We start from the raw sequence: 19,423 nt of genomic DNA, 5'->3' as shown, positions 1-19,423 counted from the left end.
CCATCCCCTTCCTGATGACCTCCCCTAAATCCTTCACTCCCATTGGTTCATTCCCCAGGTGTTACTGTTCCTGTGTTTCATGTCTGTACGCTACTTGTGTTTCTTGTTTTGTTCCGTGTTCCGTTATTTATTAAATTCACTTCCTGTACTTTCTTCCTGATTCTTAGCGTACACGTTACACCTACCCAAGAATAGTAAAGCCTCCTTTACTGGCTCAAATAGCCAACCAATCAGCCTATTACCAACCCTTAGTAAACTTCTTTTTTTTAAAAAAGGTGTTTGACCAGATACAATGCTATTTCACAGTAAACAAATTGACAACAGACTTTCAGCACGCTTATAGGGAACGACATTCAACAAACACAGCACTTACACAAATAACTGATGATTGGCTGAGAGAAATTGATGTGGGGGCTGTTTTGTTAGACTTCAGTACAGCTTTTGGCTTTACACCCCCTGCTCTGAGTAAAGCCATAAACACATGTGTTATGGCTTTACACCCCCTGCTCTGAGTAAAGCCAGAGTGTCTATGTATGCGGATGACTCAACACTGTACACATCAGCTACTACAGCGACTGAAATGACTGCAACACTCAACGAAGAGCTGCAGTTAGTTTCAGAATGGGTGGCAAGGAATAAGTTAGTCCTAAATATTTCCAAAACTAAAAGCATTGTATTTGGGACAAATCATTCACTAAACCCTAAACCTCAACTACATCTCATAATGAATAATGTGGACATTTAGCAAGTTGAGGAGACTAAACTGCTTGGAGTAACACTGGATTGTAAACTGTTATGGTCAAAACATATTGATACAACAGTAGCTAAGATGGGGAGAAGTCTGTCCATAATAAAGCGCTGCTCTGCCTTCTTAACAACACTATCAACAAGGCAGGTCCTACAGGCCCTAGTTTCTACCTTCTTAACAGCACTATCAACAAGGCAGGTCCTACAGGCCCTAGTTTCTACCTTCTTAACAGCACTATCAACAAGGCAGGTCCTACAGGCCCTAGTTTCTACCTTCTTAACAGCACTATCAACAAGGCAGGTCCTACAGGCCCTAGTTTCTAACTTCTTAACAACACTATCAACAAGGCAGGTCCTACAGGCCCTAGTTTCTACCTTCTTAACAACACTATCAACAAGGCAGGTCCTACAGGCCCTAGTTTCTACCTTCTTAACAGCACTATCAACAAGGCAGGTCCTACAGGCCCTAGTTTCTACCTTCTTAACAACACTATCAAAAAGGCAGGTCCTACAGGCCCTAGTTTCTACCTTCTTAACAACACTATCAACAAGGCAGGTCCTACAGGCCCTAGTTTCTACCTTCTTAACAGCACTATCAACAAGGCAGGTCCTACAGGCCCTAGTTTCTACCTTCTTAACAACACTATCAACAAGGCAGGTCCTACAGGCCCTAGTTTCTACCTTCTTAACAGCACTATCAACAAGGCAGGTCCTACAGGCCCTAGTTTCTACCTTCTTAACAACACTATCAACAAGGCAGGTCCTACAGGCCCTAGTTTCTACCTTCTTAACAACACTATCAACAAGGCAGGTCCTACAGGCCCTAGTTTCTACCTTCTTAACAACACTATCAACAAGGCAGGTCCTACAGGCCCTAGTTTCTACCTTCTTAACAACACTATCAACAAGGCAGGTCCTACAGGCCCTAGTTTCTACCTTCTTAACAACACTATCAACAAGGCAGGTCCTACAGGCCCTAGTTTTGTCTCACCTGGACTACTGTTCAGTCGTGTGGTCAGGTGCCACAAAGAGGGACTTAGGAAAATTGCATTTGTCTCAGAACAGGGCAGCACGGCTGGCCCTTGGATGTACACAGAGAGATAATATTAAAGTATTTTGACATGCATAATATTAACTTGTATTGCTGCACAAATCCCAATATTGTGGAGCGCCTCCTCTAACAGTATGAATTAGGCTGTTTGAGAAGGTTTGAATCCTAAGAAACCTGCATACACATTGTTGGAAGTACAATAGACCAACACAGCTACTGTCGTCCAAGCTGTGTGCTGTAAAACCTTGGTAGAGCATGGGTGGAGTAGCCATTGTGGTGCTGTGAAACCTTGGTAGAGCATGGGTGGAGTAGGCATTGTGGTGCTGTGAAACCTTGGTAGAGCATGGGTGGAGTAGGCATTGTGGTGCTGTATAACCTTGGTAGAGCATGGGTGGAGTAGCCATTGTGGTGCTGTGAAACCCTTGGTAGAGCATGGGTGGAGTAGGCATTGTGGTGCTGTAAAACCTTGGTAGAGCATGGGTGGAGTAGGCATTGTGGTGCTGTGAAAACCTTGGTAGAGCATGGGTGGAGTAGGCATTGTGATGCTGTGAAACCTTGGTAGAGCATGGGTGGAGTAGGCATTGTGGTGCTGTAGAGCATGGGTGGAGTAGGCATTGTGGTGCTGTAAAACCTTGGTAGAGCATGGGTGGAGTAGGCATTGTGGTGCTGTAAAACCTTGGTAGAGCATGGGTGGAGTAGGCATTGTGGTGCTGTAAAACCTTGGTAGAGCATGGGTGGAGTAGGCATTGTGGTGCTGTAAAACCTTGGTAGAGCATGGGTGGAGTAGGCAATGTGGTGCTGTGAAACCTTGGTAGAGCATGGGTGGAGTAGGCATTGTGGTGCTGGGAAACCTTGGTAGAGCATGGGTGGAGTAGGCATTGTGGTGCTGTGAAACCCTTGGTAGAGCATGGGTGGAGTAGGCATTGTGGTGCTGTAAAACCTTGGTAGAGCATGGGTGGAGTAGGCATTGTGGTGCTGTGAAAACCTTGGTAGAGCATGGGTGGAGTAGGCATTGTGGTGCTGTGAAACCTTGGTAGAGCATGGGTGGAGTAGGCATTGTGGTGCTGTTAAACCTTGGTAGAGCATGGGTGGAGTAGGCATTGTGGTGCTGTAAAACCTTGGTAGAGCATGGGTGGAGTAGGCATTGTGGTGCTGTAAAACCTTGGTAGAGCATGGGTGGAGTAGGCATTGTGGTGCTGTAAAACCTTGGTAGAGCATGGGTGGAGTAGGCATTGTGGTGCTGTGAAACCTTGGTAGAGCATGGGTGGAGTAGGCATTGTGGTGCTGTGAAACCTTGGTAGAGCATGGGTGGAGTAGGCATTGTGGTGCTGTAAAACCTTGGTAGAGCATGGGTGGAGTAGGCATTGTGGTGCTGTGAAACCTTGGTAGAGCATTGGTGGAGTAGGCATTGTGGTGCTGTATAACCTTGGTAGAGCATGGGTGGAGTAGGCATTGTGGTGCTGTGAAACCTTGGTAGAGCATGGGTGGAGTAGGCATTGTGGTGCTGTGAAACCTTGGTAGAGCATGGGTGGAGTAGGCATTGTGGTGCTGTGAAACCTTGGTAGAGCATGGGTGGAGTAGGCATTGTGGTGCTGTGAAACCTTGGTAGAGCATGGGTGGAGTAGGCATTGTGGTGCTGTGAAACCCTTGGTAGAGCATGGGTGGAGTAGGCATTGTGGTGCTGTGAAACCTTGGTAGAGCATGGGTGGAGTAGGCATTGTGGTGCTGTGAAAACCTTGGTAGAGCATGGGTGGAGTAGGCATTGTGGTGCTGTGAAACCTTGGTAGAGCATGGGTGGAGTAGGCATTGTGGTGCTGTGAAACCTTGGTAGAGCATGGGTGGAGTAGGCATTCTGGTGCTGTGAAACCCTTGGTAGAGCATGGGTGGAGTAGGCATTGTGGTGCTGTATAACCTTGGTAGAGCATGGGTGGAGTAGGCATTGTGGTGCTGTGAAACCTTGGTAGAGCATGGGTGGAGTAGGCATTGTGGTGCTGTAGAGCATGGGTGGAGTAGGCATTGTGGTGCTGTGAAACCTTGGTAGAGCATGGGTGGAGTAGGCATTGTGGTGCTGTGAAACCTTGGTAGAGCATGGGTGGAGTAGGCATTGTGGTGCTGTAAAACCTTGGTAGAGCATGGGTGGAGTAGGCATTGTGGTGCTGTGAAACCTTGGTAGAGCATGGGTGGAGTAGGCATTGTGGTGCTGTATAACCTTGGTAGAGCATGGGTGGAGTAGGCATTGTGGTGCTGTGAAACCTTGGTAGAGCATGGGTGGAGTAGGCATTGTGGTGCTGTGAAACCTTGGTAGAGCATGGGTGGAGTAGGCATTGTGGTGCTGTGAAACCTTGGTAGAGCATGGGTGGAGTAGGCATTGTGGTGCTGTGAAACCTTGGTAGAGCATGGGTGGAGTAGGCATTGTGGTGCTGTGAAACCCTTGGTAGAGCATGGGTGGAGTAGGCATTGTGGTGCTGTGAAACCTTGGTAGAGCATGGGTGGAGTAGGCATTGTGGTGCTGTGAAAACCTTGGTAGAGCATCGGTGGAGTAGGCATTGTGGTGCTGTGAAACCTTGGTAGAGCATGGGTGGAGTAGGCATTGTGGTGCTGTGAAACCTTGGTAGAGCATGGGTGGAGTAGGCATTCTGGTGCTGTGAAACCTTGGTAGAGCATGGGTGGAGTAGGCATTGTGGTGCTGTATAACCTTGGTAGAGCATGGGTGGAGTAGGCATTGTGGTGCTGTGAAACCTTGGTAGAGCATGGGTGGAGTAGGCATTGTGGTGCTGTAAAACCTTGGTAGAGCATGGGTGGAGTAGGCATTGTGGTGCTGTGAAACCTTGGTAGAGCATGGGTGGAGTAGGCATTGTGGTGCTGTAAAACCCTTGGTAGAGCATGGGTGGAGTAGGCATTGTGGTGCTGTGAAACCTTGGTAGAGCATGGGTGGAGTAGGCAATGTGGTGATGTATAACCTTGGTAGAGCATGGGTGGAGTAGGCATTGTGGTGCTGTAAAACCCTTGGTAGAGCATGGGTGGAGTAGGCATTGTGGTGCTGTGAAACCTTGGTAGAGCATGGGTGGAGTAGGCATTGTGGTGCTGTGAAACCTTGGTAGAGCATGGGTGGAGTAGGCATTGTGGTGCTGTGAAACCTTGGTAGAGCATGGGTGGAGTAGGCATTGTGGTGCTGTGAAACCTTGGTAGAGCATGGGTGGAGTAGGCAATGTGGTGCTCATGTGAATTTGCTTTTCTTTTTCAGCTTCAGACCAGTGCCCACTTCTCAGTTAAAGCATAGTTTTTTATATATAGTATACATGTGGTATGAGAGCATTAACATGTCAGTAAGGTGCTGTCGTTATTCAATCTATCCATTATATATCTATTATACATGTGGTATGGAAGCATTGATGCATTATCAGGACATAACCACATGCTTCTTAGCCTGGTCCCAGATCTGTTGAATTAACCACGTGATTCTTAGCCTGGTCCCAGATCTGTTGAATTAACCACGTGATTCTTAGCCTGGTCCCAGATCTGTTGAATTAACCACGTGATTCTTAGCCTGGTCCCAGATCTGTTTGTGCGATCATTCCAACTCCTTGTCATGTTCGGGAGAATGGAAGGATCTCACAGGCAGACTGGTACTCAGCTTACATGGTTCTGGTGTTGTGAAAAGACACAAGGACACAGAAAAAAAGTCTGAGTAAAGTCATGAGGAAAAAAGACATGGTCCGAATGACTGATAGACTCAAGGTGATGACGTCCGTTTCAGGAGCCTTGAGTTTTTAAAACAAACAGTCCAAATCTATCCCAGCCCACAACACCATGCTCTACCAACTGAAGGGAAGGCAGACTGATGACCTCTGGGTGGGGCCGAGGTCAAAACAAACAGTCCAAATCTATCCCAGCCCACTAAAGATCTGCAAGGTTATCTTAAACACACACCCTAATGTTTGTTTGGTTAAACCAGTGTTCAACAACACTAACTCAATATTTAAAGCAGTAAATCATTAGTTAGTTCTGTACTGGGTGTGTTACAGTATGGTTAGAAACTACATCTGATGTGTATGGAATACTGTAGTAGTAGTAGTAGTAGTAGTAGTAGTAGTAGTAATCTGATGTGTATGGAACACTATAGTAGTAGTAGTGGTAGTAGTAATCTGATGTGTATTGAACACTATAGTAGTAGTAGTAGTAGTAGTAATCTGATGTGTATTGAACACTGTAGTAGTAGTAGTAGTAGTAGTAGTAGTAGTAATCTGATGTGTATTGAACACTGTAGTTGTAGTAGTAGTAGTAGTAGTAGTAGTAGTAGTAGTAGTCAGTACAGCAGCAGTAGTTTGTCAGTTTCGTGTCTTTGGCATCATTAAAGGTGAAGACTTATTTCATCAAATCACTTCTCTGTAATTATTATTACGTGATTAAAATAATCATGTTCATTTAATTAACTAGAAATTCGGGGCACCACGGAAAATCTTCAGATTACAAAGTTTTATAATTTTCCGAATATAACTCTGATATTTTAATATCTGATCAATTAGTCTTCTATTAATGAATTATTCTTTACCTCAAGTTAGTCTCATTTCAAACGCCGTAGAATTGTTGTTTCTCTGCACGAACCCAGCCTTAACCAAATGGCGTATGGATGATAACGGTCGGTCCGTCGGCTGGAGAGTCAGTTCAGAGCTTCTCTGTTGGAATCGTCGGTCCGTCGGCTGGAGAGTCAGTTCAGAGCTTCTCTGTTGGAATCGTCGGTCCGTCTGCTGGAGAGTCAGTTCAGAGCTTCTCTGTTGGAATCGTCGGTCCGTCTGCTGGAGAGTCAGTTCAGAGCTTCTCTGTTGGAATCGTCGGTCCGTCTGCTGGAGAGTCAGTTCAGAGCTTCTCTGTTGGAATCGTCGGTCCGTCGGCGGCTCCTGATAGTGTCTGTTGTAATGGGTACGTCAGGCGTCCATTGTTCTTAGAATAGATGTTTCGGCGGTTGTCGCTATTCACATCCTAGAGTTACATCATTTCTAGCTGCAGTCTAGTAATTAGTATCTAAGATTTGCTCTTATTCTGTAGGGATCGATAGTCTCAGAGTTTAACCATTTCCACCCGTGTAGCCAAGGCTGGTTATGGTTAGGAATTCAGCAACCGTTAAAACCTTAGGAATTCAACAACCGTTACAACCTTAGGAATTCAACAACCGTTACAACCTTAGGAATTCAACAACCGTTACAGCCATTACAACCTTAGGAATTCAACAACCGTTACAACCTTAGGAATTCAACAACCGTTACAACCTTAGGAATTCAACAACCGTTACAAACTTCGCTTCCACTGGAGGTTTGCGTGTTCTGGTTTTGGTAATCACCTATTCACCATCCCAGGTCCCGCTGTGGGTTTGCTCAGTCTGAAGAGGATTTCCTCAGGAGGGGTTTTTATTCGTAAACGATAGAAAAGGTGGTTCCATGACGCCAGATCATGTCTGTGCTCACGGGGGACGTGTCCGCTGACTAGTTAAACTTTACAGGGAATAACATTCTCTCAAAATTAAAGGTTAACATCACATTGCATAATTTCACAAATAGTTTCATCTTTACTCATTCATTTTTATACAAGAATTAGATGCAAACCCTCATAGTTGAAAAATGTACACATTCAGAGATATAGTTATGTGTGTTTCCTGTCCTCCATGAGGTCACCAAATGAAACGCACTCGTCATAACTGTCCCTTGAGTGTCCACGGACCATTCCCACACTCTCAAAGGTGGACATATTGTTTAAAACTCCCATTTTGGGGGATTTAGGAGTTTGGCCCAGTGAAATCCCTTGTTCTCTCTGTGGTCTCTCTCTCTCTCTCTCTCTCTCTCTCTCTCTCTCTCTCTCTCTCTCTCTCTCTCTCTCTCTCTCTCTGTCTCTCTGTCTCTCTGTCTCTCTGTCTCTGTGTGTGTGTGTGCATGGCCAGGGGAAGAGAGTCTCTGCCAGGAATGTAACAGAACCTGGGTGTCCCAGATGGACGAGTTAGAGCTGGACTGGTCAGGGTTAGAGCTCTGAGCTGGACTGGTCAGGGTTAGAGCTCTGAGCTGGACTGGTCAGGGTTAGAGCGAGAGAGAGATTGAGAGAGAGAGAGAGAGAGAGAGAGAGAGAGAGAGAGGGGGAAGCCACGATATACACCCAGAAAGTGCCACGTCATGACATCAGCTACATAAGAGGGAAGTCAAATTGTTCAAGTCATTAATCTCAGTTGTGTGGCTTATCATTCTTTGTATCCCGCAGCAGAGGAATGTTTCATAACTACATGGACACGGAGAGAGAGTATAATCCAGGACAGGAAACAAAAAACAGACTGGCTGACAGACACCGGCTATAGTTTACAGGTTTAGGCTCGTCATTTGATCACTCGTTTTTGTTGCTGAACATTTTCCTGCATGGCAGGAGATGCAGATGAGCTTGATGGTCTACGTAAATGAACTGAAAGCCCCGCACGAACACACGATTATATGAACAGCATTGCACTTTTCATCTAGCCTACTTCCGGGCCAGCTAATAGCCTAACCACCGATCAAGCAACGTTATCGACTAAACTTTCAAATCCTGTTGTTGCAGGATTATTTTTCTGTTGCAATATAGGTCAAAGTTCCTACTTCCAACATGTTACATGGACTTGATCTGAAAATCTTACTGTCATTGTTTCTTTCAGGTTTTGTTTCTGGTGACATCATGGTATTACAGGATAATACTGTATCTTGTGGGTTATGAATTGTTGTGTTTGTTAATGGAATGAACATGTGTCTGTCTCAACAGCAGAACGGTGACAGCCAAGACCTTGAGACCCAAACATCACAAGACACGGAGAACAACAGTGTAAGTTCTAAATCACAGCAGTCTACCGCCTGGTCCCTAATGGACACTGTATCACAGCACCGCCTGGTCCTTAATGGACACTGTATCACAGCACCGCCTGGTCCCTAATGGACACTGTACCACAGCACCGCCTGGTCCCTAATGGACACTGTACCACAGCACCACCTGGTCCCTAATGGACACTGTATCACAGCACCGCCTGGTCCCTAATGGACACTGTACCACAGCAGTCTAACACTGCGTCCCAGATGGACGAGTTAGAGCTCTGAGCTGGTCTGGTCAGGGTTAGAGCTCTGAGCTGGACTGGTCAGGGTTAGAGCTCTGAGCTGGTCAGGGTTAGAGCTCTGAGCTGGTCAGGGTTAGAGCTCTGAGCTGGACTGGTCAGGGTTAGAGCTCTGAGCTGGACTGGTCAGGGTTAGAGCTCTGAGCTGGACTGGTCAGGGTTAGAGCTCTGAGCTGGACTGGTCAGGGTTAGAGCTCTGAGCTGGACTGGTCAGGGTTAGAGCTCTGAGCTGGACTGGTCAGGGTTAGAGCTCTGAGCTGGTCTGGTCAGGGTTAGAGCTCTGAGCTGGACTGGTCAGGGTTAGAGCTCTGAGCTGGACTGGTCAGGGTTAGAGCTCTGAGCTGGACTGGTCTGGTCAGGGTTAGAGCTCTGAGCTGGACTGGTCAGGGTTAGAGCTCTGAGCTGGACTGGTCAGGGTTAGAGCTCTGAGCTGGACTGGTCAGGGTTAGAGCTCTGAGCTGGACTGGTCAGGGTTAGAGCTCTGAGCTGGACTGGTCAGGGTTAGAGCTCTGAGCTGGACTGGTCAGGGTCAGGGTTAGAGCTCTGAGCTGGACTGGTCTGGACAGGGTCAGGGTTAGAGGGATAGAAGTTTAGAGCTCTGAGCTGGACTGGTCTGGACAGGGTCAGGGTTAGAGGGATAGAAGTTTAGAGCTCTGAGCTGGACTGGTCTGGACAGGGTCAGGGTTAGAGGGATAGAAGTTTAGAGCTCTGAGCTGGTCTGGTCTGGACAGGGTCAGGGTTAGAGGGATAGAAGTTTAGAGCTCTGAGCTGGACTGGTCTGGACAGGGTCAGGGTTAGAGGGATAGAAGTTTAGAGCTCTGAGCTGGACTGGTCAGGGTTAGAGCTCTGAGCTGGTCTTGTCTGGATGGGCTCAGTAACTGGCTCTAACCCACTAATTTGAAGGGGTGCCCATATACTTTGGTACGTATAGTGTAGCAACATAAAGTCTCTCAGTAGGGCCACGAGCCAGAACAGTTTCAATACGCCTTGTCATACACCCTTAGTAGAAGGTGCTATGTAGAACCGTCAAGGGTTCTTCGGCTGTCCCCATTGGAGAACACTTTGAAGAACCCTTGAAGGTGGCAGGTAGAACCCTTTTTGTTCCAGGTAGAACCCTTTTGGGTTCCATGTAGAACCTTTTCTACAGAGGGTTCTACCTGAAACCAAAAAGGGTTCTTCCTGGAACCTAAAAGGGTTCTTCTTGGAACCTAAAAGGGTTCTTCCTGGAACCTAAAAGGGTTCTCCTGTGGGGAAACCCTTTTGGAACTCTCTTTTTCTACGAGTGTAGGTTCTACAAGTGTCTGGAACTCTATTGGAGGGATGCGACACCATTCTTCCATAATAAATTCCATAATGTCTTGTTTTGTTGATGGTGGTAGAAAACGCTGTCTCAGGCGCCTCTCCTGAATCTCCCATAAGTGTTCAACTGGGTTGAGATCTGGTGTCTGAGACACACCCTTTAAACCCCCCTAAGTTCCTTTGAGACCCCTCTGTCAAAGTCACGTAGATCTCTTCTTGTAGCCATGGAAGCCAAAATATTGGGCTGGGCGTTTTCTACATGACCCTAAGCATGATGGTATGTGTTAATTGCTTGAATCACACCTGTGATAACTGCTTTTCAATATACTTTGTATCCCTCATTTGCTCCAGTGTTTCCGTTATTTTGGTCAGTTAACTGTATGTATGGAAGTCTACCCAGCTGTGATTTATTCTGGACTAATCCAGGACTAATGAATGTATAAATATAAAGTGACCCTTCGTCTATGTACTCCAACAGTTTGAGATGGGGAGTCCTACTGAGATGCTGAGTGTATCAGGCAGCACCAGAGAGTCCCAGAGGTCCTACCTCCTCTCTATCAACCTGAAGGAGGGACGCAACCTGGTCATCAGAGACCGCTGTGGTAACACTGTTATTACACTTCATAACACTTCATAACACATAAAACCTGGTAATCAGGGACCGCTGTGGTAACACTGTTATTACACTTCATAACACTTCATAACACATAAAACCTGGTCATTGGAGACCTCTGTGGTAACACTGTTATTACACTTCATAACACTTCATAACACATAAAACCTGGTAATCAGAGACCGCTGTGGTAACACTGTTATTACACTTCATAACACTTCATAACACATAAAACCTGGTCATTGGAGACCTCTGTGGTAACACTGTTATTACACTTCATAACACATAAAACCTGGTCATTGGAGACCTCTGTGGTAAATCAAATCAAATCAAATTTATTTTTATATAGCCCTTCGTACATCAGCTGATATTCTCAAAGTGCTGTACAGAAACCCAGCCTAAAACCCCAAACAGCAAGCAAAGCATGTGAAAGAAGCACGGTGGCTAGGAAAAACTCCCTAGGAAAAACTCCCTAGAAAGGCCAAAAACCTAGGAAGAAACCTAGAGAGGAACCAGGCTATGAGGGGTGGCCAGTCCTCTTCTGGCTGTGCAGGGTGGATATTATAACAGAACATGGTCAAAATGTTAAAATGTTAAAATGTTCATAAATGACCAGCATGGTCAAATAATAATAATCATAGTAGTTGTCGAGGGTGCAACAAGCACGTCCGGTGAACAGGTCAGGGTTCCATAGCCGCAGGCAGAACAGTTGAAACTGGAGCAGCAGCACGGCCAGGTGGACTGGGGACAGCAAGGAGTCATCATACCAGGTAGTCCTGAGGCATGGTCCTAGGGCTCAGGTCCTCCGAGAGAAAGACAGAAAGAGAGAAAGAGAGAATTAGAGAGAGCATATTTAAATACACACAGGACACCGGATAAGACAAGAGAAATACTCCAGATGTAACAGACTGACCCTAGCCCCCCGACACATAAACTACTGCAGCATAAATACTGGAGGCTGAGACAGGAGGGATCAGAAGACACTGTGGCCCCATCCGATGATACCCCCGGACAGGGCCAAACAGGCAGGATATAACCCCACCCACTTTGCCAAAGCACAGCCCCCACACCACTAGAGGGATGTCTCCAACCACCAACTTACCGTCCTAAGACAAGGCCGAGTATAGCCCACAACGATCTCCGCCATGGCACAACCCAAGGGGGGGGGGGGGGGGGGGCGCCAACCCAGACAGGAAGACCACGTCAGTGACTCAACCCACTCAAGTGACGCACCCCTCCCATGGACGGCATGGAAGAACACCAGTAGGCCAGTGACTCAGCCTCTGTAAAAGGGTTAGAGGCAGAGAATCCCAGTGGAAAGAGGGGAACCGGCAAGGCAGAGACAGCAAGGGCGGTTCGTTGCTCCAGCCTTTCCGTTCACCTTCACACTCCTGGGCCAGACTATACTTAATCATAGGACCTACTGAAGAGATAAGTCTTCAGTAAAGACTTAAAGGTTGAGACTGAGTCTGCGTCTCTCACATTGGTAGGCAGACCATTCCATAAAAATGGAGCTCTATAGGAGAAAGCCCTACCTCCAGCCGTTTGCTTAGAAATTCTAGGGACAATTAGGAGGCCTGCGTCTTGTGACCGTAGCGTACGTGTAGGTATGTACGGCAGGACCAAATCGGAAAGATAGGTAGGAGCAAGCCCATGTAATGCTTTGTAGGTTAGCAGTAAAACCTTGAAATCAGCCCTTGCCTTAACAGGAAGCCAGTGTAGGGAGGCTAACACTGGAGTAATATGATCAAATTTTTTGGTTCTAGTCAGGATTCTAGCAGCCGTATTTAGCACTAACTGAAGTTTATTTAGTGCTTTATCCGGGTAGCCGGAAAGTAGAGCATTGCAGTAGTCCAGCCTAGAAGTAACAAAAGCATGGATTAATTTTTCTGCGTCATTTTTGGACAGAAAATTTCTGATTTTTGCAATGTTACGTAGATGGAAAAAAGCTATCCTTGAAACAGTCTTGATATGTTCTTCAAAAGAGAGATCAGGGTCCAGAGTAACGCCGAGGTCCTTCACAGTTTTATTTGAGACGACTGTACAACCATCCAGATTAATTGTCAGATTCAACAGAAGATCTCTTTGTTTCTTGGGACCTAGAACAAGCATCTCTGTTTTGTCCGAGTTTAAAAGTAGAAAGTTTGCAGCCATCCACTTCTTTATGTCTGAAACACAGGCTTCTAGCGAGGGCAATTTTGGGGCTTCACCATGTTTCATTGAAATGTACAGCTGTGTGTCGTCTGCATAGCAGTGAAATTTAACATTATGTTTTCGAATGACATCCCCAAGAGGTAAAATATATAGTGAAAACAATAGTGGTCCTAAAACGGAACCTTGAGGAACACCGAAATTTACAATTGATTTGTCAGAGGACAAACCATTCACAGAGACAAACTGATATCTTTCCGACAGATAAGATCTAAACCAGGCCAGAACTTGTCCATGTAGACCAATTTGGGTTTCCAATCTCTCCAAAAGAATGTGGTGATCGATGGTATCAAAAGCGGCACTAAGATCTAGGAGCACGAGGACAGATGCAGAGCCTCGGTCTGACGTCATTAAAAGGTCATTTACCACCTTCACAAGTGCAGTCTCAGTGCTATGATGGGGTCTAAAACCAGACTGAAGCGTTTCGTATACATTGTTTGTCTTCAGGAAGGCAGTCAGTTGCTGTGCAACAGCTTTTTCTAAAATTTTGGAGAGGAATGGAAGATTCGATATAGGCCGATAGTTTTTTATAATTTCTGGATCAAGATTCGGCTTTTTCAAGAGAGGCTTTATTACTGCCACTTTTAGTGAGCTTGGTACACATCCGGTGGATAGAGAGCCGTTTATTATAAGACTGTTGGTAAGACTGGTAAGACTGTTATTACACTTCATAACACATAAAACCTGGTCATTAGAGCCCTCTGGGGTAAGACTGTTATTACACTTCATAACACTTCATAAAACCTGGTCATTGGAGCCCTCTGTGGTAAGACTGTTATTACACTTCATAACACTTCATAACACATAACACCTGGTCATCAGAGACCTCTGTGGTAAGCCTTTTGGAGTGGGTCTGTGGACTTTTCCATGTAAATATTGAAGTCACCAAAAATGTGAATATTATCTGCTATGACTACAAGGTCCGATAGGAATTCAGGGAACTCAGTGGGGAACGCTGCATTCGGCCCAGGAGGCCTGTAAACAGTAGCTATAAAAAGTGATTGAGTAGCTGCATAGATTTCATGACTAGAAGCTAAAAAAAAAAATCGAAAACGCAGTCATAAAAAATGTAAAAAATATATAGGGGATGTAGTCACTAGTGTAACCAGGAGGAGAGGCATCATTTAACACAGTAAATTCATCAGGTTTAAGCCATGTTTCAGTCAGGCCAATCACATCAAGATTATGATCAGTGATTAGTTCATTGACTATAACTGCCTTGGAAGTGAGGGATCTAACATTAAGTAGCCCTATTTTGAGATGTGAGATATCACGATCTCTTTCAATAATGACAGGAATGGAGGAGGTCTTTATTCTAGTGAGATTGCTAAAGCGAACACCGCCATTTTTAATTTTGCCCAACCTAGATCGAGGCACAGACACGGTCTCAATGGGGATAGCTGAGCTGACTACACTGACTGTGCTAGTGGCAGACTCCACTAAGCTGGCAGGCTGGCTAACAGCCTGCTGCCTGGCCTGCACCCTATTTCATTGTGGAGCTAGAGGAGTTAGAGCCCTGTCTATGTTCGTAGATAAGATGAGAGCACCCCTCCAGCTAGGATGGAGTCCGTCACTCCTCAACAGGCCAGGCTTGATCCTGTTTGTGGGTGAGTCCCAGAAAGAGGGCCAATTATCTACAAATTCTATCCTTTGGGAGGGGCAGAAAACAGTTTTCATCACTCCCCCTAACTGGGAGGGGGCCAGAGATTGTTACTCGATGCCGACACGTCTTTCTAGCTGATTTACACGCTGAAGCTATGTGGCGCTTGGTGACCTTGGTGACCTGCGGGTAATGGAGTCGCCAATGACTAGGGTTTTCAATTTCTCAGAGCTAATGGTGGGAGGCTTCGGCGTCTCAGACGCCGTAACGGGAGGAGGAGAGACCAGAGGAGGCTCGGACCCAGTAACGGGAGGAGGAGAGACCAGAGAAGGCTCGGCCTCAGACCCCGTAACGGGAGGAGTAGAGACCAGAGGAGGCTCGGACCCAGTAACGGGAGGAGGAGAGACCAGAGAAGGCTCGGCCTCAGACCCCGTAACGGGAGGAGTAGAGACCAGAGGAGGCTCGGACCCAGTAACGGGAGGAGGAGAGACCAGAGAAGGCTCGGCGTCTCAGACCCCGTAACGGTAGGAGGAGAGACCAGAGAAGGCTCAGACCCCGTAACGGGAGGAAGAGATGAGGCCCAGACCCCGTAACGGGAGGAGGAGGGACCAGAGAAGGCTCAGACCCCGTAACGGGAGGAGGAGAGACCAGAGGAGGCCCAGACCCCGTAACGGGAGGAGGAGAGACCAGAGAAGCCTCTGACCCCGTAACGGGAGGAGGAGAGACCAGAGAAGGCTCGGCCTCAGACTCCGTAACGGGAGGAGGAGAGACCAGAGAAGCCTCTGACCCCGTAACGGGAGGAGGAGAGACCAGAGGAGGATCGGCCTCTGACCCCGTAACGGGAGGAGGAGTAGAGACCAGAGGAGGCTCGGACCCAGTAACGGGTGGAGGAGAGACCAGAGAAGGCTCGGACCCCGTAACGGGAGGAGGAGGGACCAGAGAAGGCTCTGACCCCGTAACGGGAGGAGGAGAGACCAGAGAAGGCTCAGACCCCGTAACGGGAGGAGGAGAGACCAGAGGAGGCTCGGCCTCTGACCCCGTAACGGGAGGAGGAGAGCCCAGAGAAGGCTCAGACCCCGTAACGGGAGGAGGAGAGACCAGAGAAGGCTCGGCCTCAGACTCCGTAACGGGAGGAGGAGAGACCAGAGAAGGCTCTGACCCCGTAACGGGAGGAGGAGAGACCAGAGAAGGCTCAGACCCTGTAACGGGAGGAGGAGGGACCAGAGAAGGCTCGGCGTCTCAGACCCCGTAACGGGAGGAGGAGGGACCAGAGAAGGCTCGGCCTCAGACTCGCTGCTTAACAGGGAGAACCGGTTGAAAGTTTCTGTCGGCTGAATGAGCGACACCGGTTGAGCATTCCTACAGCGTTTCCCTCCAGAAGCCATGAGAAAGATGTCCGGCTGCGGGGACCGTGCAAAGGGATTTATACTAACGTTACTATCTGTACTTACTGGTGGCACAGACGCTGTTTCATCCTTGCATAACGATTGCATCTGAAGCTGGGCTTGCAACATGACTATCCACACCATAAGGCGATAGTTCTCCTTTATAACACGACTACAGCGACTGCATTGAGAAGGCATAGTATTAATGTTACTACTAAGCTTTTTCGGCTGGTGGAAGTCGTGCCTTGTACACGGAAACAAAAATACACATTTCTAGAGTAGTGGAGGTATTGACTCCATGTCTAGAGTAGTGGAGATATTGACTCCATGTCTAGAGTAGTGGAGAGTAGAGGAGATATTGACTCCATGTCTAGAGTAGTGGAGAGTAGTGGAGATATTGACTCCATGTCTAGAGTAGTGGAGATATTGACTCCATGTCTAGAGTAGTGGAGAGTAGTGGAGATATTGACTCCATGTCTAGAGTAGTGGAGATATTGACTCCATGTCTAGAGTAGTGGAGAGTAGTGGAGATATTGACTCCATGTCTAGAGTAGTGGAGAGTAGTGGAGATATTGACTCCATGTCTAGAGTAGTGGAGATATTGACTCCATGTCTAGAGTAGTGGAGAGTAGAGGAGATATTGACTCCATGTCTAGAGTAGTGGAGATATTGACTCCATGTCTAGAGTAGAGGAGAGTAGAGGAGATATTGACTCCATGTCTAGAGTAGTGGAGAGTAGAGGAGATATTGACTCCATGTCTAGAGTAGTGGAGAGTAGAGGAGATATTGACTCCATGTCTAGAGTAGTGGAGATATTGACTCCATGTCTAGAGTAGAGGAGAGTAGAGGAGATATTGACTCCATGTCTAGAGTAGTGGAGAGTAGAGGAGATATTGACTCCATGTCTAGAGTAGAGGAGATATTGACTCCATGTCTAGAGTAGTGGAGAGTAGTGGAGATATTGACTCCATGTCTAGAGTAGAGGAGATATTGACTCCATGTCTAGAATAGTGGAGAGTAGTGGAGATATTGACTCCATTTCTAGAGTAGAGGAGATATTGACTCCATGTCTAGAGTAGTGGAGATATTGACTCCATGTCTAGAGTAGTGGAGAGTAGTGGAGATATTGACTCCATGTCTAGAGTAGTGGAGAGTAGTGGAGATATTGACTCCATGTCTAGAGTAGTGGAGAGTAGTGGAGATATTGACTCCATGTCTAGAGTAGTGGAGATATTGTCTTCTCTTAACAGTTGACGGTTTTCACCGTTGCTCTTCTGAACGTTGCATCATGGATAATACTGAGTTGTCGTGACTGGTTATCTCAGGAAACTGTACTGTCTCACATTGAGCCCATCGTCAAACCCACTTCCTCTGGAAGAAAGTCTCTCAGTACTGAGACATGACTTGAGGTTTGAGCCGGAAGATGACTGAATGTAGAGTATTGAGTATATAGTTTTTTCTTCCTGACTCTCTCAGTGAAATCTCTTCCTGCTTATTGTTTGCATTCCATTAATCATTAGTCTTGTCCCGTTTTATTAGTCATATGCACAGGATACACATGTTACACAGTACAAGGAAATGGTGACTGCAAGTTCACTCTCACCAACCACCCAATCTCAGTGCAGACACACTTAGCCACTGAGGCCACCCCATAATAATGACATTAAATCAGGGCCGTAGTGTATGATGAAGCCATTCGTCCACTCATGGAGATATTCCATCTCCGTGTTTTGTCCGTTTTCTCAGGTACAAGTGATCCTTATGTGAAGTTTAAACTGGACGGGAAGACACTATACAAGAGCAAAGTGGTTTACAAGAACCTCAACCCGACGTGGAACGAGTCCTTCTCTTTCCCTGTCAGAGACCTGGACCAGAGACTGTATATTAAGGTAAGGGGTGAAGGACAGACACCCCGTGTGTTAGGGCCTCAGTAGGGGCCATTCTGATCAGAAGAGTGTTTCTGCTCTTTGTTCTGTGTCCAGTCTTTATTAATTACCCATCTTCACCTGGTCTACGTTGCAGGTGTATGACCGGGATCTGACCATGGATGACTTCATGGGATCCGGCTACGTTCTCCTCACTGATCTGGAGATGGAAAAGTGAGTGACACATTTTTTTTTTTTTTTTTAAATGTCTTCAATTTTCAGGAGATGATGATTTATTGTTTTGTTGTAACTCTGGCAGCAGGTCACCTAGAGGTTAGAGAGGCAGCAACCAGAGCTAGTCTCTGTTTCTACTGGAATATCATCAATAAAGTAATCTTATACATTTAAAAACATTAACACGTGTTGTGTGTGTGTGTGTGTGTGTGTGTGTCTACCAGTTACACACGTCAGTACAGACACACAAGTATTCTGATGCCGTTAATGTTGTCAATATGAAAATAACACTAATTCTCTCCAACCTGGCATTTCTTCATAATGAGACAGATTCTCTCCAACCTGGCATTTCTTCATAATGAGACAGATTCTCTCCAACCTGGCATTTCTTCATAATGAGACAGATTCTCTCCAACCTGGCATTTCTTGTTCATGTTTTATGCTAAGCTAACCCTGTTGTATCCCCAGGGTGTGTGAGCTGTCCGTGCATCTGGACGACCCCAACAGTCTGGAGGAGGACATGGGAGTCATCATGCTGGACATGTCTCTCTCTCTTAGGGATAGAGACAACGAGAGGAACTCTGTAAGGAACTAGACAATACAATATACCATATCTAACAGGCTTGGGGGTCAATTCCTTTTCAGTTCAGTCAATTCAGGAAGTAAACTGAAATTCAAATTCCATTTGTTTCACATAGAGAAGCTTTGAAGAAAATGAGAATTGGAGTTAGTTTTTTTTACTTCCTGATTTGACTGAGATTGATGGAATTGACCATTTTGTTTTGACATATTCTACAGATAAACTTGCATGTTTTTGTTCCTCTACTAACTGTGACAGTGTGTTGTTCTGTTGTGCTTGTAACCTGCATGTACCTGTTGCAGAGGTGGCCTAAGAGGAAGAGGAGTATCAGGGTAAGTCATCCAAAGATATCCACTCTAGTGTTCTGACACCACTATGTAATCACTAAGGATCCACTCTAGTGTTCTGACACCACTATTTCATCACTAAGGATCCACTCTAGTGTTCTGACACCACTATTTCATCACTAAGGATCCACTCTAGTGTTCTGACACCACTATTTCATCACTAAGGATCCACTCTAGTGTACTGACACCACTATGTAATCACTAAGGATCCACTCTAGTGTTCTGACACCACTATTTCATCACTAAGGATCCACTCTAGTGTTCTGACACCACTATTTAATCACTAAGGATCCACTCTAGTGTTCTGACACCACTATTTCATCACTAAGGATCCACTCTAGTGTTCTGACACCACTATTTCATCACTAAGGATCCAC

At 46.3% G+C, this 19,423-nt stretch overlaps 1 protein-coding gene across 3 annotated transcripts in view; it reads left to right on the top strand.

The window, feature by feature from the left end:
- The window catches only part of LOC106593833 (multiple C2 and transmembrane domain-containing protein 2), an 88,538-nt gene that overhangs the window by 27,684 nt on the left and 41,431 nt on the right, over positions 1–19,423 (top strand). Inside the window, exons 3-8 of one of the 3 annotated variants that reach the window (XM_082969876.1) lie at positions 8,573–8,629; positions 10,690–10,813; positions 17,767–17,909; positions 18,043–18,119; positions 18,588–18,702; positions 19,002–19,031. In XM_082969876.1, coding sequence (XP_082826002.1) covers positions 8,573–8,629; positions 10,690–10,813; positions 17,767–17,909; positions 18,043–18,119; positions 18,588–18,702; positions 19,002–19,031 — 546 coding nt within the window. Of the gene's footprint in view, positions 1–8,569; positions 8,630–10,689; positions 10,814–11,004; positions 11,015–17,766; positions 17,910–18,042; positions 18,120–18,587; positions 18,703–19,001; positions 19,032–19,423 lie in introns of those variants that run through there. The other 2 variants (XM_082969875.1, XM_082969877.1) reach the window with 2 other exon arrangements.

Source organism: Salmo salar, chromosome 26, assembly GCF_965601325.2.
Source record: "Salmo salar chromosome 26, fSalSal1, whole genome shotgun sequence".
Classification (NCBI taxonomy): Eukaryota; Metazoa; Chordata; class Actinopteri; order Salmoniformes; family Salmonidae; genus Salmo; species Salmo salar.
The sequence above is the reverse complement of the archived record's forward strand: the minus strand, read 5'-3'. Positions and strand labels throughout refer to the sequence as shown.